This window comes from Oncorhynchus mykiss, chromosome 19 (assembly GCF_013265735.2).
Source record: "Oncorhynchus mykiss isolate Arlee chromosome 19, USDA_OmykA_1.1, whole genome shotgun sequence".
NCBI lineage: Eukaryota > Metazoa > Chordata > Actinopteri > Salmoniformes > Salmonidae > Oncorhynchus > Oncorhynchus mykiss.
In genome coordinates this window covers 63,633,594-63,661,288 of record NC_048583.1, presented here as the reverse complement: position 1 = coordinate 63,661,288, position 27,695 = coordinate 63,633,594, and the positions used below count along the sequence as shown (strand labels likewise).

The 27,695-nt window shown below is 45.9% G+C and overlaps 2 protein-coding genes across 3 annotated transcripts in view; one reads left to right on the top strand and one right to left on the bottom strand.

Annotated features, from left to right (window-relative positions):
• The window catches only part of LOC110514319 (RNA-binding protein 25), a 70,642-nt gene extending 57,722 nt beyond the window's left edge, over nucleotides 1-12,920 (bottom strand). The window contains exons 1-7 of one of the 2 annotated variants that reach the window (XM_036955366.1): nucleotides 12,743-12,920; nucleotides 12,271-12,382; nucleotides 11,704-11,753; nucleotides 11,396-11,569; nucleotides 6,528-6,600; nucleotides 3,503-3,663; nucleotides 2,863-3,063 (exon numbers count right to left, since the gene is read on the bottom strand). In XM_036955366.1, coding sequence (XP_036811261.1) covers nucleotides 2,863-3,063; nucleotides 3,503-3,663; nucleotides 6,528-6,600; nucleotides 11,396-11,569; nucleotides 11,704-11,753; nucleotides 12,271-12,364 — 753 coding nt within the window. In that variant the 5' untranslated portion in view covers nucleotides 12,365-12,382; nucleotides 12,743-12,920. The remainder of the gene's footprint in view (nucleotides 1-2,862; nucleotides 3,064-3,502; nucleotides 3,664-6,527; nucleotides 6,601-11,395; nucleotides 11,570-11,703; nucleotides 11,754-12,270; nucleotides 12,383-12,742) is intronic. The other variant, XM_036955367.1, reaches the window with a different exon arrangement.
• A 942-nt stretch (nucleotides 12,921-13,862) lies between these two features.
• LOC110498289 (arginase-2, mitochondrial) lies at nucleotides 13,863-26,760 on the top strand. Its single transcript, XM_021574918.2, has 8 exons — nucleotides 13,863-14,104; nucleotides 14,210-14,282; nucleotides 19,659-19,833; nucleotides 20,086-20,245; nucleotides 20,634-20,728; nucleotides 22,894-22,998; nucleotides 23,180-23,316; nucleotides 24,429-26,760. Exons 1-8 carry the CDS (start codon nucleotides 13,994-13,996, stop codon nucleotides 24,614-24,616), a joined length of 1,044 nt encoding a protein of 347 aa, XP_021430593.2. The 5' UTR covers nucleotides 13,863-13,993; the 3' UTR covers nucleotides 24,617-26,760.
• Nucleotides 26,761-27,695: the final 935 nt, after the last annotated feature.

Genomic DNA, 27,695 nt, shown 5'->3' with positions numbered 1-27,695 from the left:
GAATGGACGCTACTACCTCCTCTCTCCAGTAGAACGGACCCTACTACCTCCTCTCTCCAGTAGAACGGACGCTACTACCTCCTCTCTCCAGTGGAACGGACGCTACTACCTCCTCTCTCCAGAGGAACGGACGCTACTACCTCCTCTCTCCAGTGGAACGGACGCTACTACCTCCTCTCTCCAGTGGAACGGACCCTACTACCTCTCTCCGGAGGAACGGACACTACTACCTCCTCCCTCCAGAGGAACGGACGCTACTACCTCCTCCCTCCAGAGGAACGGACGCTACTACCTCCTCTCTCCAGAGGAACGGACCCTACTACCTCCTCTCTCCGGAGGAACGGACGCTACTACCTCCTCTCTCCAGTGGAACGGACCCTACTACCTCCTCTCTCCGGAGGAACGGACGCTACTACCTCCTCTCTCCAGTGGAACGGACCCTACTACCTCCTCTCTCCAGAGGAACGGACGCTACTACCTCCTCTCTCCAGAGGAACGGACGCTACTACCTCCTCTCTCCAGAGGAACGGACGCTACTACCTCCTCTCTCCGGCGGAACGGACGCTACTACCTCCTCTCTCCAGTGGAACGGACCCTACTACCTCCTCTCTCCAGTGGAACGGACGCTAATACCTCCTCTCTCCAGTGGAACGGACGCTACTACCTCCTCTCTCCAGAGGAACGGACCCTACTACCTCCTCTCTCCAGTGGAACGGACGCTACTACCTCCTCTCTCCAGAGGAACGGACCCTACTACCTCCTCTCTCCAGTAGAACGGACGCTACTACCTCCTCTCTCCAGAGGAACGGACCCTACTACCTCCTCTCTCCAGTGGAACGGACGCTACTACCTCCTCTCTCCAGAGGAACGGACCCTACTACCTCCTCTCTCCAGTGGAACGGACGCTACTACCTCTCTCCAGAGGAATGGACGCTACTACCTCCTCTCTCCAGTGGAATGGACGCTACTACCTCCTCTCTCCAGTGGAACGGACGCTACTACCTCCTCTCTCCAACGGAACGGACGCTACCACCTCCTCTCTCCAACGGAACGGACGCTACTACCTCCTCTCTCCAGTGGAACGGACGCTACTACCTCCTCTCTCCAGTAGAACGGACGCTACTACCTCCTCTCTCCAACGGAACGGACGCTACTACCTCCTCTCTCCAACGGAACGGACGCTACTACCTCCTCTCTCCAGTGGAACGGACGCTACTACCTCCTCTCTCCGGCGGAACGGACGCTACTACCTCCTCTCTCCAGTAGAACGGACGCTACTACCTCCTCTCTCCGGCGGAACGGACGCTACTACCTCCTCTCTCCAGTAGAACGGACGCTACTACCTCCTCTCTCCAACGGAACGGACGCTACCACCTCCTCTCTCCAACGGAACGGACGCTACTACCTCCTCTCTCCAGTGGAACGGACGCTACTACCTCCTCTCTCCAGTGGAACGGACGCTACTACCTCCTCTCTCCAGAGGAACGGACGCTACTACCTCCTCTCTCCAGTGGAATGGACGCTACTACCTCCTCTCTCCAGTGGAACGGACGCTACTACCTCCTCTCTCCAACGGAACGGACGCTACTACCTCCTCTCTCCAACGGAACGGACGCTACTACCTCCTCTCTCCAACGGAACGGACGCTACTACCTCCTCTCTCCAACGGAACGGACGCTACTACCTCCTCTCTCCAGTGGAACGGACGCTACTACCTCCTCTCTCCAGTAGAACGGACGCTACTACCTCCTCTCTCCGGAGGAACGGACGCTACTACCTCCTCTCTCCAGTGGAACGGACGCTACTACCTCCTCTGTCCAGTGGAACGGACGCTACTACCTCCTCTCTCCAGTGGAACGGACCCTACTACCTCCTCTCTCCGGAGGAACGGACGCTACTACCTCCTCTCTCCAGTAGAACGGACGCTACTACGTCCTCTCTCCAGTGGAACGGACGCTACTACCTCCTCTCTCCAGTGGAACGGACGCTACCACCTCCTCTCTCCAGAGGAACGGACGCTACTACCTCCTCTCTCCAGTGGAACGGACGCTACTACCTCCTCTCTCCAGTGGAACGGACGCTACTACCTCCTCTCTCCAGTAGAACGGACGCTACTACCTCCTCTCTCCAGTAGAACGGACGCTACTACCTCCTCTCTCCAGTAGAACGGACGCTACTACCTCCTCTCTCCGGAGGAACGGACGCTACTACCTCCTCTCTCCAGTGGAACGGACGCTACTACCACCTCTGTCCAGTGGAACGGACGCTACTACCTCCTCTCTCCAGTGGAACGGACGCTACTACCTCCTCTCTCCAGTGGAACGGACGCTACTACCTCCTCTCTCCAACGGAACGGACGCTACTACCTCCTCTCTCCAACGGAACGGACGCTACTACCTCCTCTCTCCAGTAGAACGGACGCTACTACCTCCTCTCTCCGGAGGAACGGACGCTACTACCTCCTCTCTCCGGAGGAACGGACGCTACTACCTCCTCTCTCCAGTAGAACGGACGCTACTACCTCCTCTCTCCAGTGGAACGGACGCTACTACCTCCTCTCTCCAGTAGAACGGACGCTACTACCTCCTCTCTCCGGAGGAACGGACGCTACTACCTCCTCTCTCCAACGGAATGGACGCTACTACCTCCTCTCTCCAGTGGAACGGACCCTACTACCTCCTCTCTCCGGAGGAACGGACGCTACTACCTCCTCTCTCCGGAGGAACGGACGCTACTACCTCCTCTCTCCGGAGGAACGGACGCTACTACCTCCTCTCTCCGGAGGAACGGACGCTACTACCTCCTCTCTCCGGAGGAACGGACGCTACTACCTCCTCTCTCCAGTGGAACGGACGCTACTACCTCCTCTTTCTTCTCTCTCTTCTTCTTGCGGGGCTGGTTGTCTCCGTCCTGAGAAGGGGCGTTGAGCTCACTGCCGTACTCCCGGATCAACCCCTCGATGGCCCCTTTCACTATCTGGTCACGGCGCTTTGTGTCCTCATCAAGATCCTCCTCCTCCTCCTCTTCTTCCTCCTCCTTGAGCCCGTCCTCTGACATGGCTCCCTATGAGACAGAAACAGAAAGCGGAGACGGTTGGTTCTCATTATGAATTCCCATTTCTAATGGATATGATATTTACCTTGGCTGTAAATGGAATCATAGGTTGTATCCCAAGTGGTGCAGCGGTCTAAGGCACTCCATCTCAGTGCTAGAGACGTCCCTACAGACACCCTGGTTCAAATCCAGGCTGTATCACAACCGGCCGTGATTGGGAGTCGCATAGGGCGGCACACAATTGGCCCAGCGTCTTCCCGGGTTTGGCCGGTGGTAGGCCGTCATTGTAAATAAGAATGTGTTCTTAACTGACTTGCCTCGTTAAATAAAAGGTTAAATTAAACCTCTGATGATAGACAGGATATAGGTCTACCGATCACCCCATGTTCTGTGTGTGTGTGTGTGTGTGTGTGTGTGTGTGTGTGTGTGTGTGTGTGTGTGTGTTCACCCCGTTGGAGTTCCTCTTCCTAGCCTTCCATTCTTCAAGCTGGGCCTTGGTCTTAGCATCCACCTTGACCAGCAGCTTCTTGTCTCCCAGCAACAGCTCGTGTAGCAGACGCAGGGAACGCAGGGTGGACTCTGGCTCCTTGTACTCACAGAAACCAAACGCTACAGAGACACAGACAGAGAGGAAGGGAGCGAGGGAGATAGAGAGCGCGATAGAGAGAGGAAGGGAGCGTGATAGAGAGAGGAAGGGAGCGAGGGAGATAGAGAGAGTGAAAGAGAGGAAGGAGCGAGGGAGAAAGAGAGAGAGTGAAAGAGAGAGGAAGGGAGTGAGGGAGAAAGAGAGAGTGAAAGAGAGAAAGGGGGGAGGAGAAGATGGAGACGGAGAGAGAGACATGGAAGATGTCACTAACGTTACAAACAGAGAGTGGTTACTAGTGTACACTCAGGTGGGGAAAAGACAGGACAAGAGTGAGTACCGAGCTGACAGAGAAAGACAAACTCTGTTCTCTTTAAAATCTTATTTTGAATAAATTAACTATGATTTACATCAGCGATCAAGAAGAAAAGGGCATTTGTTTCTAAAAACCCATCTGTTGTACAGAACCAGAGCCAACTCCTTAACTAAACATGACATTCTAGAGACGTGGCGGTAACAACACAGTAACAACACGGTAACAACATGGGCTTGGTGGTAACAACACAGGCTTGGCGGTAACAACACAGGCTTGGCGATAACAACACGGTAAAAACACAGGCTTGGCGGTAACAACACGGGCTTGGAGGTAACAACACGAGCTTGGAGGTAACAACACGAGCTTGGAGGTAACAACATGGTAACAACACGGTAACAACACGGGCTTGGCAGTAACAACATGAGCTTGGAGGTAACAACACGAGCTTGGCGGTAACACGGGCTTGGCGGTAACAACACGGGCTTGGCGGTAACAACATGGTAACAACACGGGCTTGGCGGTAACAACACGGGCTTGGCGGTAACAACACGGGCTTGGCGGTAACAACACGGTAACAACACGGGCTTGGTGGTAACAACACGGGCTTGGCGGTAACAACACGAGCTTGGAGGTAACAACACGAGCTTGGCGGTAACAACACGGTAACAACACGGTAACAACACGGGCTTGGCGGTAACAACACAGGCTTGGCGGTAACACGGTAACAGCATGGTAACAACACGGGCTTGGCGGTAACAACACGGGCTTGGCCGTAACAACACGGGCTTGGCCGTAACAACACGGGCTTGGCGGTAACAACACGGGCTTGGCGGTAACACGGTAACAACATGGTAACAACACGGGCTTGGCGGTAACAACACGGGCTTGGCGGTAACAACATGGTAACAACACGGGCTTGGAGGTAACAACACAAGCTTGGCGGTAACAACACGGGCTTGGCGGTAACAACACGGTAACAACACGGGCTTGGCGGTAACAACACGGTAACAACACTAACAACACGGTAACAACACGGTAACAACACGGGCTTGGCGGTAACACGGTAACAACATGGTAACAACACGGGCTTGGCGGTAACAACACGGGCTTGGCGGTAACAACATGGTAGCAACACGGGCTTGGCGGTAACAACACGGTAACAACACGGGCTTGGAGGTAACAACACAAGCTTGGAGGTAACAGCACGGGCTTGGTGGTAACAACATGTTAACAACACGGGCTCGGCGGTAACAACACGGGCTTGGCGGTAACAACATGGTAACAACACGAGCTTGGCGGTAACAACACGGTAACAACACGGGCTTGGCGGTAACAACACGGTAACAACACGGGCTTGGCGGTAACAACACAAGCTTGGAGGTAACAACACGAGCTTGGCGGTAAAAACACGGTAACAACACGGTAACAACACGGGCTTGGCGGTAACACGGTAACAACATGGTAACAACACGGGCTTGGCGGTAACAACATGGTAACAACACGGGCTTGGAGGTAACAACACAAGCTTGGCGGTAACAACACGGGCTTGGCGGTAACAACATGGTAACAACACGAGCTTGGCGGTAACAACACGGTAACAACACAGGCTTGGCGGTAACAACACGGTAACAACACGGGCTTGGCGGTAACAACACAAGCTTGGAGGTAACAACACGAGCTTGGCGGTAAAAACACGGTAACAACACGGGCTTGGCGGTAACAACACGGTAACAACACGGGCTTGGCGGTAACAACATGGTAACAACACAGGCTTGGCGGTAACAACACGGGCTTGGCGGTAACAACATGGTAACAACACGGGCTTGGCGGTAACAACACGGTAACAACACGGGCTTGGCGGTAACAACACAAGCTTGGAGGTAACAACACGAGCTTGGCGGTAAAAACACGGTAACAACACGGTAACAACACGGGCTTGGCGGTAACACGGTAACAACATGGTAACAACACGGGCTTGGAGGTAACAACACGGGCTTGGCGGTAACAACACGGGCTTGGCGGTAACAACATGGAAACAACACGGGCTTGGCGGTAACAACACGGGCTTGGCGGTAACACGGTAACAACATGGTAACAACACGGGCTTCGCGGTAACAACACGGGCTTGGCGGTAACACGGTAACAACACGGGCTTGGCGGTAACACGGTAACAACATGGTAACAACACGGGCTTGGAGGTAACAACACAGGCTTGGCGGTAACAACATGGTAACAACACGGGCTTGGCGGTAACAACATGGTAACAACACAGGCTTGGCGGTAACACGGGCTTGGCGGATAACAACACGGTAACAACACGGGCTTGGCGGTAACAACACAGGCTTGGAGGTAACAACATGGTAACAACACAGGCTTGGCGGTAACACGGTAACAACATGGTAACAACACAGGCTTGGCGGTAACAACACGGGCTTGGCGGTAACATGGTAACAACACGGCTTGGCGGTAACACAGGCTTGGAGGTAACAACACGGTAACAACACAGGCTTGGCGGTAACAACACGTTAACAACACAACAAGGAAAGGGGGGAAAGTATAGTAGAAGTATTGTACCTGTTTTGTTTTTACCTTGCAGTTTCCCAGAAGCCCCTTGGACCCTCTTCCAGCTCAGGACCAGGCCACATTTCTACAGGATGGAGGAAAGGAGGGGACCTCATCTGAGACTAAACACCAATGTCAGAGTGATCCATCATCATTCAATCACATTACTTAATATTAGAGGTCGACCTCTACTTAATATATGCCATTTTTATGTAAAACGGTTGTCACAAAGTGTTTTAAATTTTAACACGGACTAGAACCCAAAGAACAGGCAGAAGAAAAGTGCCCGAAGGAAAAATAAAACGCAAGAAGAACCAGAACCAACACAAACTAGAAATGGGTCATTTTCTTGAAGATAAATTATGTGTGGGGTTTACAGTAATATGACTGAAACTCATATTGATCTCAGATGGATTGTCGGGGGCCAAAGTTAACCCTTTCATGTCAGAAAGTCATGACCATCATGTTTTTAGGGAAAGAGGATCATTTTGTACATTTTGTGAGTTTGACCAATTCCAGTCCAGTTGCTGAAGGACTCTGGGGGATTCTCTATAATGAATTTATTTCATTTATTATGCTGACATCATCGAAACTATAATTTTCACCTCTAGAAATGAGCCCAATAACATATTGGTAAAAATTATTTTTAAATATTGGACCATGGATATGGGGCTCCCGAGTGGCGCAGGGGTCTAAAGGCACTGCATCTCAGTGCTAGAGGCGTCACTACAGACACCCTGGTTCGAATCCAGGCTGTATCACAACCGGCCGTGATCGGGAGTCCCATAGGGCTGCGCACAATTAGCCAAGCGTCATCCAGGTTTGGCCAGTGTAGGGTGTCATTGTAAATAAGAATTTGCTCTTAACCAACTTGCCTAATTAAATAAAGGTTAAATTAAATTAAAATAATATAGCCCAGGGTTCTCCAATCTTGTACCTGGAGAGCTACCGTTCTGTAGGTTTTTGCTCCAACCCTAATCTAGTGCACCTGATTCTAATAATTAGCTGGTTGACAAGATTAATCAGGTTTGTAACAACTGGGGTTGGCCCGAAAACCTTCAGGAGGGTTTCTCTCCAGGAACAGGGTTTGAGAGCCCTGGACTAGAGAGATGTCAACCTACAGTAGGCAGCTCTCCAGGTATCTCTCCAGGAACAGGGTTGGAGAGCCCTGGACTAGATAGATGTAAACCTACAGGAGGGTCTCTCTCCAGAAACAGGGTTGGAGAGCCCTTGCCTAGATAGATGTAAACCTACAGTAGGTATCTCTCCAGGAACAGGGTTGGAGAGCCCTTGCCTAGATAGATGTAAACCTACAGTAGGTATCTCTCCAGGAACAGGGTTGGAGAGCCCTGGACTAGATAGATGTCAACCTACAGTAGGTATCTCTCCAGGAACAGGGTTGGAGAGCCCTGGACTAGATAGATGTCAACCTACAGTAGGTATCTCTCCAGGAACAGGGTTGGAGAGCCCTGGACTAGATAGATGTCAACCTACAGTAGGTGTCTCTCCAGGAACAGGGTTGGAGCGCCCTGGACTAGATAGATGTCAACCTACAGTAGGTATCTCTCCAGGAACAGGGTCGGAGAGCCCTGGTCTAGATAGATGTAAACCTACAGTAGGTATCTCTCCAGGAACAGAGTTGGAGAGCCCTGGACTAGATAGATGTAAACCTACAGTAGGTATCTCTCCAGGAACTGGGTTGGAGAGCCCTGGACTAGATAGATGTAAACCTACAGTAGGTATCTCTCCAGGAACAGGGTTGGAGAGCCCTGGACTAGATAGATGTCAACCTACAGTAGGTATCTCTCCAGGAACAGGGTTGGAGAGCCCTGGACTAGATAGATGTAAACCTACAGTAGGGTATCTCTCCAGGAACAGGGTTGGAGAGCCCTGGACTAGATAGATGTAAACCTACAGTAGGTATCTCTCCAGGAACAGGGTTGGAGAGCCCTGGACTAGATAGATGTAAACCTACAGTAGGTATCTCTCCAGGAACAGGGTTGGAGAGCCCTGGACTAGATAGATGTAAACCTACAGTAGGTATCTCTCCAGGAACAGGGTTGGAGAGCCCTGGACTAGATAGATGTAAACCTACAGTAGGTATCTCTCCAGGAACAGGGTTGGAGAGCCCTTGCCTAGATAGATGTAAACCTACAGTAGGTATCTCTCCAGAAACAGGGTTGGAGAGCCCTGGACTAGATAGATGTAAACCTACAGTAGGTATCTCTCCAGGAACAGGGTTGGAGAGCCCTGGACTAGATAGATGTAAACCTACAGTAGGTATCTCTCCAGGAACAGGGTTGGAGAGCCCTGGACTAGATAGATGTAAACCTACAGTAGGTATCTCTCCAGGAACAGGGTTGGAGAGCCCTTGCCTAGATAGATGTAAACCTACAGTAGGTATCTCTCCAGGAACAGGGTTGGAGAGCCCTGGACTAGATAGATGTAAACCTACAGTAGGTATCTCTCCAGGAACAGGGTTGGAGAGCCCTGGACTAGATAGATGTCAACCTACAGTAGGTATCTCTCCAGGAACAGGGTTGGAGAGCCCTGGACTAGATAGATGTAAACCTACAGTAGGTATCTCTCCAGAAACAGGGTTGGAGAGCCCTGGACTAGATAGATGTCAACCTACAGTAGGTATCTCTCCAGGAACAGGGTTGGAGAGCCCTGGACTAGATAGATGTCAACCTACAGTAGGTATCTCTCCAGGAACAGGGTTGGAGAGCCCTGGACTAGATAGATGTCAACCTACAGTAGGTATCTCTCCAGGAACAGGGTTGGAGAGCCCTGGACTAGATAGATGTCAACCTACAGTAGGTATCTCTCCAGAAACAGGGTTGGAGAGCCCTGGACTAGATAGATGTAAACCTACAGTGGGTATCTCTCCAGGAACAGGGTTGGAGAGCCCTGGACTAGATAGATGTCAACCTACAGTAGGTATCTCTCCAGAAACAGGGTTGGAGAGCCCTGGACTAGATAGATGTAAACCTACAGTGGGTATCTCTCCAGGAACAGGGTTGGAGAGCCCTGGACTAGATAGATGTAAACCTACAGGAGGGTCTCTCTCCAGGAACAGGGTTGGAGAGCCCTTGCCTAGATAGATGTAAACCTACAGTAGGTATCTCTCCAGGAACAGGGTTGGAGAGCCCTGGACTAGATAGATGTAAACCTACAGGAGGGTCTCTCTCCAGGAACAGGGTTGGAGAGCCCTTGCCTAGATAGATGTAAACCTACAGTAGGTATCTCTCCAGGAACAGGGTTGGAGAGCTCTGGACTAGATAGATGTCAACCTACAGTAGGTATCTCTCCAGGAACAGGGTTGGAGAGCCCTGGACTAGATAGATGTCAACCTACAGTAGGTATCTCTCCAGGAACAGGGTTGGCTCTTGCAACTTCAATGCTCCTCGATAGGAATATTTATCTGGCATTGAACAAGTCGACTAAGTAAACAGGCCAACTATTCTATAGGGTTGTCCAAGTTTGTTCTTAATAACAACATTATATGCAAAAATATAGTCGACTGGAAAGGTACATCCTGAGACCTGAGTGATAAAGTAGAGGCTTTGAATGACTTTGCCAGCAGGCTACATTAGGCTACACACCACTGTCTGAGTGGAGCGCCGCGTGGTAAGCATTACAGATGGTTTAATTCCTTTCATCTGAACACCGGAGTGTCAGCAACAATCATGCATGTCAGTGCCGTGCACACAGCGTAACAGAGAAAATGTCATATTTGAGAACACATTAGGGAATATATTTATTTGGGAATATATTTAATAAAGGGAATATATTTATTTGGGATTATATTTAATAAAGGGAATATATTTATTTCAGGAATATATTTAATAAAGGGAATATATTTATTCAGGATTATATTTAATAAAGGGAATATATTTATTTGGGATTATATTTAATAAAGGGAATATATTTATTTCAGGAATATATTTAATAAAGGGAATATATTTATTCAGGATTATATTTAATAAAGGGAATATATTTATTTGGGATTATATTTAATAAAGGGAATATATTTATTCGGGATTATATTTAATAAAGGGAATATATTTAATAAAGGGATTATATTTATTTCAGGAATATATTTAATAAAGGGAATATATTTATTTCGGAATATATTTAATAAAGGGAATATATTTGGGATTATATTTAATAAAGGGATTATATTTATTCGGGAGTATATTTAATAAAGGGAATATATTTATTCAGGAATATATTTTGTAGAACAGACATGCTTCTGTATTAGGCTATGTGATCTCCATACCCCCTCTGTGTGATCTCCATACCCCCCTCTGTGTGATCTCCACACCCCCCCCTCTGTGTGATCTCCACACCCCCCTCTGTGTGATCTCCACACCCCCCCCTCTGTGTGATCTCCACACCCCCCTCTGTGTGATCTCCACACCCCCCTCTGTGTGATCTCCACACCCCCCTCTGTGTGATCTCCACACCCCCCCTCTGTGTGATCTCCACACCCCCCCTCTGTGTGATCTCCACACCCCCCCTCTGTGTGATCTCCACACCCCCCCTCTGTGTGATCTCCACACCCCCCCTCTGTGTGATCTCCACACCCCCCCTCTGTGTGATCTCCACACCCCCCCTCTGTGTGATCTCCACACCCCCCCTCTGTGTGATCTCAAAAACGACCTCTCCAGAATCCATATGACGGAAATCCGTCACAGTGACTGAGAGCTTTAACCCCCGTGTGTGATCTCCACACCCCCCCTCTGTGTGATCTCCACACCCCCCCCTCTGTGTGACTGAGAGCTTTAACCCCCGTGTGTGAGACTTGGTTAAGCTGAACAAAAGTATTATTTCTATATAAAATTCCAACCCGTGTTTCCAATCCCAGGCTTGCTTACCGCTAGCAGCTGTCTGACCAGCATGTCTGAAGCCTTCTCGGAGATGTTCCCTACAAACACTGTGGTGGTGGGACCACTGCCCCCCTCCTGGTTCTCCTTGGCTCTGACTGGGTTCAGCTCTTTCCTCTGAGCAGGAGGCTTCTGGACCATAGACACTGTGGTAGGAACCAGGACCTGCATTACAACACAATACACACATTAGGAAATAGAGTTGTCTGCCAGCCAGTGTGATGAATGTATACCTGTGTGTGTGTGTGTGTGTGTGTGTGTGTGTGTGTGTGTGTGTGTTAATAACAGTTCAAGCTCACCGTAGGTGCAGAGGTCATTATCCCCATGTGGACTGGAATCATGGGTGTACCTGGAAGAAAACCGAGAGACATCATCATAATCTATCACCTTCAAACTCTCCCCTCGGGAGAGCTGAATGTCAATATCCCTTAAAGTGGACGAAGAATGTTCTGATATTTAATGAAATATGTTTGCTAATATGGGTGATTGTTAATGGGACAATTGATGAGGGGCGGTAGTGGTTAGAGCGTTGGACTAGTAACCGGAAGGTTGCAAGTTCAAACCCCCGAGCTGACAAGGTACAAATCTGTCGTTCTGCCCCTGAACAAGGCAGTTAACCCACTGTTCTTAGGCCGTCATTGAAAAATAAGAATTTGTTCTTAACTGACTTGCCTAGTTAAATAAAGATAAAATAATTCAAAATGACTACAACAAACTAGTTGTTTGAAATATATATTATTATGTTTTACGGTGGTGCACATTAATGTTATAAACGTTCCATGTATCGTTATCGCATCAATTCAGGCAATTTTTTTGCGCTATGGATATTTGTCCATATTGCACAGCTCTACTAGACTTTAACCCACCTGCTGGGACTCCCTGGGGGAACCCTGCGAAGTGGGGAGGGCGAATCCCGGGGGGCAACTGGGGGAGGCGGTTCAGGTGAGGGGGGTACGACATCTTGGGAGGTGGAGTGACCTGGGGGAACAAGAAGAGACGCACAGGTTTAGGGACTACCATGGGGGTACCCATGGATAGATTCTGGCCTGCGGGGATAAACTAGCTAGGCTGGCTATACCGGCTAGCTTATGTTACTGCTATCCTTAGGTATTTGGTTAGCCTACACAACCTAAAAAAAAAGCCATGCATTTAAACATTCCACATAGAAGGTTAAATTCTATATACTGGCTGGTTAGCTAATCAATACAACAACATTGATTTCACATTCCCTGCTAGTTCACATTCCCTGCTGGCTGGTAGATACCACCGCTACCACGCAAGTTAGCTAGCTAGCTAACGTTATGGACTATTTACTAAAATAGTTTAGTGTTAACATACCTGAAAACAGGCGTCGTGCACACAATGTACTCTTGTAACCAACGTATTATATCTGTTTTCATATAAGTCAGTCTAAATTACTATATGAACGATATTTGATCGGTCTTTCAATGGCTAACTTGCTAGCTACGTTATGCCTCTAACAAGGACCTGTGTTTTTTGCAATGCATTGTGGGATATGCCATTGAAACATAAATTAAAACGTTTACAATTGTTCAACACTTGGGGGCGACAGGGGTACATACCGGTCCAAAATACCCCTGTTTATTATATATAGTACGGTACCCTGGCCCCATACCACCGTTTAGTTTGTTTCATGTTTTTGCTCCATAACATGTCAACAGAACAGACACAAACCACTGTATTTAGGTGATGAGAAGCTGTACCCATGGGCAACGTTCTGTTACATTATGTTCTTCAATAACAACAACACAATTCATCTAAATTATTGTATTTCCACAAAATAAAACAATGGTTGACTTTTACTGTATAGCCCATAATAAAAATATACCTATTTGCTATTTTAATAAGCCTATCCTAGCCCCCCCCCCCCCCCCCCCCCTAAAAAAAAAAAACAGGCTTATTGAAAGAGCAAATTGGTATATGGTCAATCGGTCGCACTCCAATGCAAGTAAACAGAGGGTACAGACTGATATCTAATATGTTTTTCACAACTATGGAAAGCAGACATCGAGGTCAAGCAACATGTTTGGCAACCGCAGTTTGCTGTGTTGGTGGAAATTTCCGCCCCTGCGAAATTGCGGGATCATGGGTGCGTTTCAGAAACACGAGACACTCCTTCGGAACAAACCCATCTATTGGACTCATCTCATTGGCTTGTGCGAAGGTGTGGCATGTGGTATTGACGCACGTTCCCCAATGAGGTTTGTCCTGTGTAGGCCGTCATTGTAAATAGTAATTTGTTCTTAATTAACTGACGTGCCTAATTAAATAAAGGTTCAATCATGATTTGGGGTTTAAAAATAATATTAATTATAATTATAATTATACGGCCCAGTGATGCTTAGAAACAAATGAAGGATTACACATTTCAGTTGATCGTGCTCTTGGCATCCTCTCATGAATATTAATGAGATCAAAGGGGAGCATAAGACCAGCCCCCGGTAGAGCATCAACATCATAAGAGAGAGGGGGGATCCTACAGAAGACCTTTTGAATCGCAGCCTTGGTCGTTAAACGGCTGTTATCAATTATTTTGAAGTTAACGGATAAATTAAATAGGATTTAAACATGACATTAAGAGGGCCACTGTGTCGTCTCCTACGGACGCAACTCAACAATACCTGTCAGAGCAGAGCGCATTCTGTGGCTGTTTTAGGAGCACCATTCTCAAAAGGACAGGTAAGGAAAAAGCTCATATACTATTAGGATTCATTTATTTAATGATTATTTGATTGGGCTATTTCGTTTACCAGAATTATTGAACGTTGTCGTTTTTTCTTTTAGAAAAGGGGAGGGGTGGAAAATGGACCCAAAGCCATCAGAGATGCTGGTCTGATCGAGAGACTTTCACATCTGGGTAAGTGATGGAAAATCTTAAAATTATAAAACAAACTTAGAAATGTGCTGGTGGATTAAAATAATTGTGTATAAAACGTATTCTAACCTTGAAATAGGTTAATGGTTTATGTGAGAGCTGCTTCCTCTTTTCCTTCTATTACGGGAAGTAAAGCATTATGTATTACATCAGTCTTTTACAATAAATGGGTCTAAGCTAATGTTGCCAAACAAAGAAAACAATCATATTTAGGATATTGTTTAGACCTTGAATGCCTGCGATCTAAACAGATGTATTTATTTATTTTTAATCTAAAACGATTATTATCTCGTAAATAGAACGGTAAAAGAGCGGTTTTATTGGGCCACATGGGCGAGAAAGAATGAGCAAGTCTCTGCTGTCGTCACGCCTTACGCACATACAGAACCTTCCCCGAAAAAGCGAACTCTCTCCTCCCATGTAGGACTACAGCTCTCCCTTTGTACGCTCGCGACTATAATATATTCATTGGAGGCCCTATCGCTGTCTTGAATGTTTGAAAGATGAAACGAAAAAAATAGTTTGTGTAAGCCTAACAGTGAGATTATATCACCCATCCGGCTCCACGTGACTGCATACTGTAACGTTAATGTCTTTGGTAATATACAGATTGTGTTCCAATCCAGAGTAAACCATGGGCACAAATTGCCTCAGACAATATTCTTACACTTCCAAATACTTCATAATTAAATAATTAAAAGGGTCAGATCTTAATTGTGAAAATATAAAATAATCTACATAGGCTAGGCTAGGCTAGGGATGCCACACATAACGAGTTTTTCTCAGCAAAAGAGTAGAGCAGTAAGTTGGTAAATCGTAGAACATTGTCCATGTGTGAGGCTACTTGTCTGCCTAAGGACACTATATGGACCGGGTCTTAGCAGAGGCTCATTCATTTCCTCAGACAAGATGATTCCACTTCTTAACCAATGGGATTATTGTCAGGTCATAAATAGCGAGTCCTATGATGTCCCAGGGAATGGCAAGTTCTCAGCACACACAACACATCTGAATGAAGTGCAGCATGCCTACATCTAGTTGAGTGTAAACGTTTAAGTGAGACACAAATGTTCCAGTGTAGAGAACGCCAGGTTCAGTTCTGGAATGTGCAAGTCATTTCCTGTAATCTTAGCTTCATCTCATCCCTGAGCACTCAGCTGTGGGACAGATCAACAGCTTGCACTCATGGCACGACAAGGTGCTTTTTTTTTGGGGCAGTTACCCAATCAACCGTCCCACCCAGTCAACCATTCCCAGAGACGGTCTGTGGTGTAATATGAGAAGCCTATCTTTAGATGGTGTGTTTTCTCTCTCTCTCTCTCTCTGTTGTCGGATGTGGACCACTGGCATACTTTTAACAAGACATCAAACCCCATAAGAAACACCAACATTTTTAAATACACAAGTCCAAGAGGATTTTATGGCATTTAAGTGCTTTTATTTTTAGTTTTATATGAGCCCAGACTACTGGTACATTTATAAGTATTTGTGACCTCTGTTGTAACTTGCAGCTCATTGGGAAGAAAATGTTCCGGTTTACTCATCCTTAAGGCCTTTAGTCAATCTTTGAGAACAATGCTCTGTTCATCTCCTGTTGTGTCCAAGCACGTGCCTTGTTGATATGACTCATGATCTCTTGTAAAATCATTCACTCGATATGTAATATAGTGCTATTTCAGTTGTTTGAAAACGGGGACTTAAACTGCTGAGATGAGACGTTTATTAAAAACAAAAAAAACGAAAAGTAAATTAACTTTTTTTCTGATTTGGCAACAAGGAAAATCCTCCTTTAATATCTAGAAGACTGAGATGTTCAGTCATTGAAGACTGAGATGTTCAGTCATTGAAGACTGAGATGTTCAGTCATTGAAGACTGAGATGTTCAGTCATTGAAGACAGAGATGTTCAGTCATTGTGCACTTTGTCAAGATGGGGAAACATCCCTTTGAACTGCATCGAATATCACTGACGTTGTGTCAAGTGTAAATACATAACTGTATTAGATCATGATTGCATGAACAGAGATGCCCCACCCCCTCCCGAGTACAGGATTCAGCTATTCCTGTCCAGCGGTCTAAGATGGTAACATGGGGGTGTGTTAGACATAACGAGGTACCACATTGGTCTTGATCAGCTAAGTAACTCTACACCCACCAATCCAGTGGAATATTGTCACCCACAGATGTTGTTTCAAATCCCTTGTTGACTTCAACTCGTAAGTCATTAGTCCGAGGTGCCGATACTAGTAGATTGGGGTGCATTGCAACTCAATTTCGTCGCAACCGTAGCAGTGGTAGCAGGGAGGTGATCTTGTCTTGGAGAAACCTGAGAGGACACACATGGGAAATGGGACACGTGGAAAGTAGTGCCCAGTCAGACATACAGGGGTTCCAGCGACAGCTTGAATGACTCCGTCTCGGGCAATCAGAGATGCTATGAGAGGGGGAGGGGGTGTAAAGAGAGCAAGGGTAGAGGGGGTTGGACATCAGAGCCTGGAGAAAGACCCTTTGGGGTGGCGAGTAACCTAGTGGTTAGAGAGTTGGGCCAGTAACCCGAAAGGTTGCTGGATCGAATCCCTGAGCTGACAAGGTAAAAATCTATCGTTCTTCCCCTGAGCAAGGCAGTTAACCTACTGTTCCCCTGTAGGCCGTCATTGTAACTAAGAATTTGTTCTTAACTGACTTGCCTAGTTAAATAAAGGTTAAAAAAATATATATACAGTTGAAGTCAGAAGTTTACATGCACCTTAGCCAAATTCATTTAAACTCCGTTTTTCAAAATTCCTGACATTTCATCCTATTAAAAATTAATTGCCTGTCTTAGGTCTGTTAGGATCACGTTAGTTTAAGAATGTGAAATGTCAGAATAATAGTAGAGAGAATTATTTATTTCAGCTTTTATTTCTTTCATCACATTCCCAGTGGGTCAGAGGTTTACATACACTCAATTAGTATTTGGTAGCATTGCCTTTAAATTCTTTAACTTGGCTCAAAAGTTTCGGGTAGCCTTCCACAAGCTTCCCACAATAAGTTGTGTGAATTTTGGCCCATTCCTCCTGACAGAGCTGGTGTAACTGAGTCAGGTTTGTAGGCCTCCTTGCTCGCACACGCTTTTTCAGTTCTGCCCACAAATGTTCTATAGGGTTGAGGTCAGGGCCTTAATAAGGCATTTTGCCACAACGTTGGAAGTATGCTTGGGGTCATTGTCCATTTGGAAGACCCATTTGCGACCAAGCTTTAACTCCTGACTGATATCTTGAGATGTTGCTTCAATATATCCACATAATTTTCCTGCCTCGTGATGCCATCTATTTTGTGAAGTGCACCAGTCCCTCCTGCAGCAAAGCACCCCCACAACATGATGCTGCTACCCCCGTGCTTCACGGTTGGGATGGTGTTCTTCGGCTTGCAAGCCTCCCCCTTTTTCCTCCAAACATAACGATGGTCATTAAGGCCAAACTTTTCCATTTTTGTTTCATCAGACCAGAGGACATTTTTCTAAAAAGTACGATCTTTGTCCCCATGTGTAGTTGCAAACCGAAGTCTGGCATTTTTATGGCGGTTTTGTAGCAGTGGCTTCTTTCTTGCTGAGCGGCCTTTCAGGTTATGTCGAAATAGGACTCGTTTTACTGTGGATATAGATACTTTGTACCTGTTTCCTCAGCATCTTCACAAGGTCATTTGCTGTTGTTCTGGGATTGATTTGCACTTTTCACACCAAAGTATGTTCATCTCTAGGAGACAGAACACGTCTCCTTCCTGAGCGGTATGACGGCTGCTTGGTCCCATCGTGTTTATACTTGCGTACTATTGTTTGTACCTTCAGGAGTTTAGAAATTGCTCCGAAGTAGGAACCAGACTTGTGGAGGTCTACAATTTTTTTCTGAGGTCTTGGCTGATTTCTTTTGATTTTCCCATGATGTCAAGCAAAGAGTCACTGAGTTTGAAGGTTGGCCTTGAAATACATCCACAGGTACACCTCCAATTGACTCAGCCTATCAGAAGCTTCTAAAGCCATGACATAATTTTCTGGAATTTTCCAAGCTGGTTTAAGGCACAGTCAACTTAGTGTATGTAAACTTCTGACCCACTGGAATTGAAATAATCTGTCTGTAAACAATTGTTGGAAAAAAATGACTTGTGTCATGCACAAAGTAGATGTCCTAACTGACTTGCCAAAACTATAGTTTGTTAACAAGACATTTGTGGAGTGGTTGAAAAACCTCAGACTTCAACTGTATATGTGTATGTATGTATGTATGTATATATATATATGTATGTATGTGTGTGTGTAGCTTAATGTGACAGTGAAAATTCTGCCACAACCGTCTGGGCCACAAACTCACATCCCTTCAACACAACAAGCTCTGAAAGCAGCGTCCGTCCAACAAACCCAGAAAAGCCAAGGCCTGTTTCTCGATCTGGGGTCTAGATCCTTCTAGGTCTCAGGAATCCATCAGTTATGCACTTAGCCATGAGCAATGTTCCTCCATTTGCTGTTAAATTAATCCAGTTTAATCCATTTTTTAAAAACAATAATGAATATAAAAAATAGCTTTAATTTCCTCATGCAGACATTTATGTGATTTCATTGTGCAGATTACCCAGTGCATGACATTTATTTAATTTCATTGTGCAGATTACCCAGTGCATGACATTTATTTAATTTAATTGTGCAGATTACCCAGTGCATGACATTTATTTAATTTCATTGTGCAGATTACCCAGTGCATGACATTTATTTAATTTCATTGTGCAGATTACCCAGTGCATGACATTTATTTAATCTCATTGTGCAGATTACCCAGTGCATGACATTTATTTAATCTCATTGTGCAGATTACCCAGTGCATGACATTTATGTGATTTCATTGTGCAGATTACCCAGTGCATGACAGTTATGTGATTTCATTGTGCAGATTACCCAGTGCATGACATTTATGTGATTTCATTGTGCAGATTACCCAGTGCATGACATTTATGTGATTTCATTGTGCAGATTACCCAGTGCATGACATTTATGTGATTTCATTGTGCAGATTACCCAGTGCATGACATTTATTTAATCTCATTGTGCAGATTACCCAGTGCATGACATTTATTTAATCTCATTGTGCAGATTACCCAGTGCATGACATTTATGTGATTTCATTGTGCAGATTACCCAGTGCATGACATTTATGTGATTTCATTGTGCAGATTACCCAGTGCATGACATTTATGTGATTTCATTGTGCAGATTACCCAGTGCATGACATTTATGTGATTTCATTGTGCAGATTACCCAGTGCATGACATTTATGTGATTTCATTGTGCAGATTACCCAGTGCATGACAGTTATGTGATTTCATTGTGCAGATTACCCAGTGCATGACTTCGGAGACCTGAGCTTCCAGTATCTGGAGAAGGACGAGCCCTACATGCACGTCCCCTTCCCTCGCACTGTGGGCAGAGCTAACAAACTGCTGTCAGGGGCCGTCAGCAACGCGGTGGGAGCCGGACACACTACCATCATGCTGGGAGGAGACCACAGGTACACATCACAACAACAACCCTTCATGTTCTCGGAGAACACTGTGGTTATTTTAGCAACAGCGACTTATAGAACTGTCAACGTTGACAGTGTTAGGAAATGAAGTATTAGGCTTAGGACCCTAGACACAGCGAGAGTAAACTGGGTAAGCAGCTTCTTTATGATAGGGACAACATATAGGTCAGTGTTCCCAGGGAGGGTCGAATAATGGTGATTGGATACTAACTCACTTCCTGATCTCTCTCCTCGCAGCCTGGCCATTGGTTCAGTGGAAGGCCACGCCAAGCAGTGTCCTGACCTGTGTCTGATCTGGGTCGACGCCCACGCTGACATAAACACGCCCTTCACCTCTCCCTCAGGCAACCTCCACGGACAGTCGGTGGCCTTCATGCTCAAAGAGCTGCAGAACAAGGTCAGAGAACGGGGCCTTGGGGCATTCTCACTAGCCTGGTTCTTCCCCTGAGACATGCCTGTAGACTATTATAACTATCTGCCTGGTCCCAGATCTGTTCGTGCTGCATAACCTTCTTTAAGATACCATAGGAGTCTACAGCCATGTCTCAGGACAAGCCTGTTCCCAGATCTGTTCGTGCTGCCTAGCCTTCTTTTAGATACCATAGGAGTCTACAGCCATGTCTCAGGACAAGCCTGTTCCCAGATCTGTTTGTGCTGTATAACCTACTCCTATTGGCATGTCATGTTCTGGGAGCAGGCTATATTCTCACTACAACAAGGCTACACTTTACGACAGTAAAACTCCTCTGCCCTGATACTCACCTCCTTGTTATTGTTGTCTGTAGATGCCAGAGCTCCCAGGGTTCTCCTGGGTGAAGCCCTTCCTGTCGGCTAAAGACCTGGTCTACATTGGCCTGAGAGACGTAGACCCGGGAGAGTAGTAAGTACACTTCTCTGTACACTACTAAGTACAATAATCTGGATTATAACACACAGTTAAAACCCTTGGTTTAAGTAGTAGTATAGTAGTATAGTAGTATAGTAATATAGTAGTATAGCGGATTACAACAGGTGTAGAACGTACAGTGAAATGCTTTCTGAAAAGCCCCTAACCAACAAATGCAGTTTAAATAAAATACAGATAAGAATAAGAGATAAAAGTAACAAGTAATTAAAGAGGAGCAGTAAAATAACAATAGCGAGACTATAGACAGGGTTGTACCGGTACAGAGTCAATGTGCGGGGACACCGGTTAGTTGAGGTAATATGTACATGTAGGTAGAGTTATTAAAGTGACTATGCATAGATGATAACAGAGAGCAGCAGTGGTGTAAAATAGGGGGGGGGGGGATGAAAATAGTCAACCAGTCAGAATGCTCTCGATGGTGCAGCTGTAGAACCTTTTGAGGATCTGAGGACCCATGCCAAATATTTTCAGTTTCCTGAGGGGGAATAGGTTTTGTCGTGCCCTCTTCAAGACTGTCTTGGTGTGCTTGGACCATGATAGTTTGTTGGTGATGTGGACACCAAGGAACTTGAAGCTCTCAACCTGCTCAACTGCAGCCCTGTCGATGAGAATGGGGGCGTGCTCGGTCCTCCTTTTCCTGTAGTCCACAATCATCTGCTTTGTCTTGATCACGTTGAGGGAGAGGTTGTTGTCCTGGCAACACACTGCCAGGTTTCTGACTTCCTCTCTATAGGCTGTCTCGTCGTTGTCGGTGATAAGGCCTACCACTGTTGTGTCATCTGCAAACTTAATGATGGTGTTGGAGACGTGCCTGGCTGTGCAGTCATGAGTGAACAGGGAGTACAGGAGGGGGCTGGGCACGCACCCCTGAGGGTTCCCCTGTGTTGAGGATCAGCGTGGTGGATGTGTTGTTACCTACCCTTACCACCTGGGGGCGGCCCGTCAGGAAGTCCAGGATCCAGTTGTAGAGGGAGGTGTTTAGTTCCAAGGTCCTTAGCTTATTGATGAGCTTTGAGGGCACTATGGTGTTGAACGCTGAGCTGTAATCAATGATGGTTCGCCGCCTCTGGGTGAGCGTTTTCTTGTTTGCTTATAATACAGCTCATTCAATGCTGTCTTAGTGCCAACCTCAGTCTGTGGTGGTATGTAGACAGCTACAAAAAACACAGATGAAAACTCTCTCTAGGTAGATAGTGTGGTCTAAAGCTTATCATGAGAAACTCTACCTCAGGCGAGCAATAGCTCGAGACTTCCTTAGATATCGTGCACCAGCTGTTATTTACAAAAATACATAGTCCACCGCCCCTTGTCTTACCAGACGCCGCTGTTCTATCCTGCCGGTACAGTGTATAACAGCCAGCTAGCTGTATGTTGATAATGTCGTCGTTCAGCCACGACTCCGTGAAGCTTAAGATATTACAGTTGTGAATGTCCCGTTGGTAGTTTAATCTTCCACGTAGGTCTTCTATTTTATTCTCCAAAGATTGAACGTTTGCTAGCAGAATGGAAGGAAGTGGCGGTTTATTCAATCGCCTAGGAATTCTCAGATGGCAGCCTGCCTTCTTGCCCCTTTTTCTCTTCCTCCTCTTCACGCAAATCACGGGGATCTGGGCCTGTTCCCGAGAAAGCAGTATATTGTTCGCGTCGGGCTCGTCAGACTCATTAAAGGCAAAAAAATGATTCTGCTAGTCCATGCTGAGTAATCGCAGTCCTGATGTCTAGAAGTTATTTTCGGTCATAAGAGACGGTAGTGGCAAAATTATGTACAAAATAAGTTTTTAAAAAATAATAAGTTACAAACAATGCAAATAAACAAACAAACTTATATCTGTTGTGTATTGTAGCAGTAGTATACACTTCCATTACATTTTAGTCATTAGCAGATACTCTTATCCAGAGTGACTCACAGTGCATTCAACTTAAGGTAGCTAGGTGGGACAACCACATACCAGTCATACCACAGGTAAACCACAGTCACTTGGTTTCGTCTTTGTGTTTCTGTATTCTGATAGTAAAGTTGATCTGGATAAGATTGTCTGCTAACTGACTCAAATATGAATTGACTTATTTTTTATTTACATCCAAATATACTTCCAGACATGATACTAATGACATTCTACTCTCCTTTCTCCTCACAGCGACATCCTGAAGGACTTGGGTGTCCAGTACTTCACAATGAGAGACATCGACAGGCTCGGCATCCAGAGAGTCATGGAAGTCACTTTCCACCACCTCTTGTCAAGGTCATTTAATTACACCATACCATTGTGGTCGATAGTTTGGATGTATTTAGCCATTGTGGTTGATCGTTTGGATGTATTTAGTTGACAATTTGGATGCATTCAGTTGACAGTTGAATTTGAGTTGAAAGTTGATTCGCCGAACTGTATTCCGAACCCGTTTTCTTCTTCTCTTGTCCAACAGGAAGCAGCGGCCGATCCATCTGAGTTTTGACATTGATGCGATGGACCCGTCTTTGGCCCCCGCCACAGGAACACCAGTGAACGGAGGACTGACCTACAGAGAAGGAATCTGGATCACAGAGGAGATCCACAACACAGGTATGTTAGGGCTATAATGATCCACAACACAGGAACACCAGTAAACGGAGGTCTGACTTAAAGAGAAGGAATCTGGATCACAGAGGAGATCCACAACACAGGTATGTTAGGGCTATAATGATCCACAACACAGGTATGTTAGGGCTATAATGATCCACAACACAGGTATGTTAGGGCTATAATGATCCACAACACAGGTATGTTAGGGCTATAATTATTCTGTTTTGAGAAGAGGGAGTTTAAAAAATATATATATTCACATGGCAGCCACACGTAGCCGATGTGAAATTGCTAGCTAGTTAGCGGTGGTGCGCGCTAATAGCATTTCAATTGGTGACGTCACTCGCTCTGAGACCTTGAAGTAGTGGTTCCCCCTTTGCTCTGCAAGGGCCGCGGCTTTTGTGGAGCGATGGGTAACGATGCTTCGAGGGGTGACTGTTGACGTGTGCAGAGCGTCCCTGGTTCGCGCCCGGGTCGGGGAGAGGGGACGGACGTAAGGTCTAAACTGTTACACATAGACACTGAAATACATGGATAATGATCAGAAATTTTTACTTCAAACAAAGAAACTGTCACACAAACACATTCAGAAGAAATAAGGAGGGAAGGTCTGTCGTTAAACTTGGAGAAGTTTCTTCAAGTAGGAATGAAGGATTGTTCTACTCGGTTATATCACCAGCTGGGAGTTCTGTGGATGAAGGATGTAGGTAATGTTGTCAGTCTGGTGTAGAAGGATTGTTCTACTCGGTTATATCACCAGCTGGGTGTTCTGTGGATGAAGGATGTAGGTAATGTTGTCAGTCTGGTGTAGAAGGATTGTTCTACTCGGTTATATCACCAGCTGGGAGTTCTGTGTGCAAGGAGTTTAGAATGTTTGATTTAGTTCCTCTAGGTTATGGCCGACTCTTGGTAGGATGAGAATAGTGGGTACGTAACCTTTATTATATTTATACTTGTGGTACGATGAGAATATAAACGTTGTCTAGGAAGTAACATTTCGATCTGAAACGTTGTTCGACGTCCAGTTTCTTTGTTTGAAGTAAAATTTCTGATTTCTGTCTGCAACGTTCTACCAAAGGAACTGAAACTAATAGATTGTGTTTAATCTCCAGGGTTGTTGTCAGTGATGGACCTTGTTGAGGTCAACCCAGACCTGGGGGCGAGTCGTGAGGCGGTGGAGAGCACCGCTTCCATGGCGGTGGACGTCATCGCATCCGCCCTAGGGCAGACCCGCGAGGGAGGTCCCATCACTCAGGAGTCACAAACGCTTAAAGAGGACACGGAACAGCTCCGGCTCTAGAACACACAGCGTCTAGAACACACAGCGTCTAGAACACACAGCTTCTAGAACACACAGCTTCTAGAACACACAGCTTCTGGAACACATTTCAACATGTGACCACTTGGCATTCCTGAATTCCAAAAGACTTTACATACACACACTGATGCAGTAGTTGGAAAGTGTTTTGTTACATCTTCTGTGTGTATGGTGCTGTATGGCAACCTGTCCAACAGACAGTCAAACTTCAATCATGACTGAACTTATAATAACTAATAAGCCCAATTAAAGGCTTTATACGCCTTATTTACTAAGATGACTTGAAAAACTTAGCCTGGGCCCAGATCTTTGCTATCATATCATCTGTTTGGCAGGACAAGGAATCGCACAAAATAGTCACACAAACAGACTGGTACCCAGGCTATAGAAAGCTCTCATCTAAAATGTCAACTGTAATTGATGTGATCAGCTGGTCTCCCTGGCCTTTGGAAAGACAGCCTCCCTAGCTCCACTAGGGAAATGTTGACTGTATTTGACTGTGATCAGCGGTATGCCATAGACATAGTGATCAGCGGTATACCATAGACATAGTGATCAGCAGTGTGCCATAGACATAGTGATCAGCAGTGTGCCATAGACATAGTGATCAGCGGTATGCCATAGACATAGTGATCAGCGGTATGCCATACACTTTATTTAACTAGGCAAGTCAGTTAAGAACAAATTATTATTTTCAATGACGTCCTAGGTTAACTGCCTTGTTCAGGGGCAGAACGACAGATTTGTACCTTGTCAGCTCGGGGGATATGAACTTGCAACTTTTACGGTTGCTAGTCCAACGCTCTAACCACTAGGCCGCCTACTGCCGGCTAGTTGCTGACGACTTGACCCTGCAGTTCTGTAATGGGGTTGTATGAAGCCGGACACAACGACAAGCATGAAACTGCCTCAAAACTACGTTTAGGTGCAGACTGTTATTATTACCCCAGACACTGTTTGGTTTGGACATATACCTCAGCTAAATACGAAGTGGCTGTGCCAGTTGAGTTGTCGTAGGGATGCTGTGCCAGTTGAATTGTCGCAGGGATGCTGTGCCAGTTAAAGTTGTCGTAGGGATGCTGTGCCAGTTGAGTTGTCGTAGGGATGCTGTGCCAGTTGAGTTGTCGTAGGGATGCTGTGCCAGTTGGTAGGGATGCTGTGCCAGTTGAATTGCCATAGGGATGCTGTGCCAGTGGAGTTGTCGTAGGGATGCTGTGCCAGTTGGTAGGGATGCTGTGCCAGTTGAATTGTCGTAGGGATGCTGTGCCAGTTGAATTGTCGTAGGGATGCTGTGCCAGTTGGTAGGGATGCTATGCCAGTTGAGTTGTCGTAGGGATGCTGTGCCAGTTGATAGGGATGCTGTGCCAGTTGGTAGGGATGCTGTGCCAGTTGGTAGGGATGCTGTGCCAGTTGATAGGGATGCTGTGCCAGTTGAGTTGTCGTAGGGATGCTGTGCCAGTTGATAGGGATGCTGTGCCAGTTGGTAGGGATGCTGTGCCAGTTGATAGGGATGCTGTGCCAGTTGATAGGGATGCTGTGCCAGTTGGTAGGGATGCTGTGCCAGTTGGTAGGGATGCTGTGCCAGTTGATAGGGATGCTGTGCCAGTTGAGTTGTCGTAGGGATGCTGTGCCAGTTGATAGGGATGCTGTGCCAGTTGAGTTGTCGTAGGGATGCTGTGCCAGTTGATAGGGATGCTGTGCCAGTTGGTAGGGATGCTGTGCCAGTTGGTAGGGATGCTGTGCCAGTTGATAGGGATGCTGTGCCAGTTGGTAGGGATGCTGTGCCAGTTGAGTTGTCGTAGGGATGCTTTTGCACTTTTGGACCAGATGTGGTTTTGACACATTTTATTAGAAGTATTGTGTTTTGTAGTTTTACATTGAATAATCACTATTATGAATCCATGTTTATATATTTACTGTATGTTTATACATTTGTCAGTTTTAAATGACTAGGTAACGCTTTTCTCCAGTAAATTTATATCAGTTAAAAGTACTGTACGTAATGGATATGGTAAATGCTGATAAGAGTGAAGTAATATTATTTTATTTACTAAATGTAAAAACGTGCCTTTTGATGTGACCACTAAATCTGTATTTTAAATAAAGTAATTTAGTCTTTCCACAACGACGTCAGTCTGTGTTTATTACTAGTTACCACGGAGATGTGTGTTCATTACTAGTTACCGCGGAGACGCGTGGCTTTATGACTGGCAGGGCAAATCTAGTTGGTTTTACTCTATTATATAATGTTCAGTCTTATATAACCAGGTCTATATATGGAGTGTTCAGTGTGCCCAGTCTGGTTTCATGAGGCTACAAGGCACCGATATGTTCTGGAATAATCACATACTCTAAAGACTGTCATTATATAGTCTTTCCATCTGTCCTCTCCCCGCATTTCTCTCTCAACTTCAGTAGGAAGCAAGGAGAGGATTTCAAGTAAAGGACACAAGGAATCGTGAGAAGACCATGGTAAAAATCCTTGCCGCCTCTTCAAAACCCATCGGATGAGAACGGTTCAAGGGGGCTTAACTTAACACCTTTGGTTCAATTTACCCCCACTCTCCCCTAAACAAAATATATTTCTCTGAGCAATTGTATTAGTATAAAATAATATCATTTGCCAAATATTTTGAGCATACATTATAGCTCCGTATTTGAATTACTTCCTTAATACAGTCATTCGTGTTCATATTTATTAAAGGGAGTTAGTTAGTATCTCTAAACTATATTTCCCTGGGAGTGACGCTGAATGGAAAAACACACAAAATAATAACTGATCAGCCACGTGTGGGAAGTCATTGGATAGTAACAGGTGTTGTTAACAACACAACATGCTGTTATCCACACCACGCCCCTGTTGTATTTGTAACCACGATACAATGACTTCATTGGAGGAGGTCTAGGTAGACCGATATAACCGGGGTTGTGGAGGAGGTCTAGGTAGACAGATATAACCAGGGTTGTGGAGGAGGTCTAGGTAAACAGATATAACCAGGGTTGTGGAGGAGGTCTAGGTAGACAGATATAACCAGGGTTGTGGAGGTCTAGGTAGACCGAT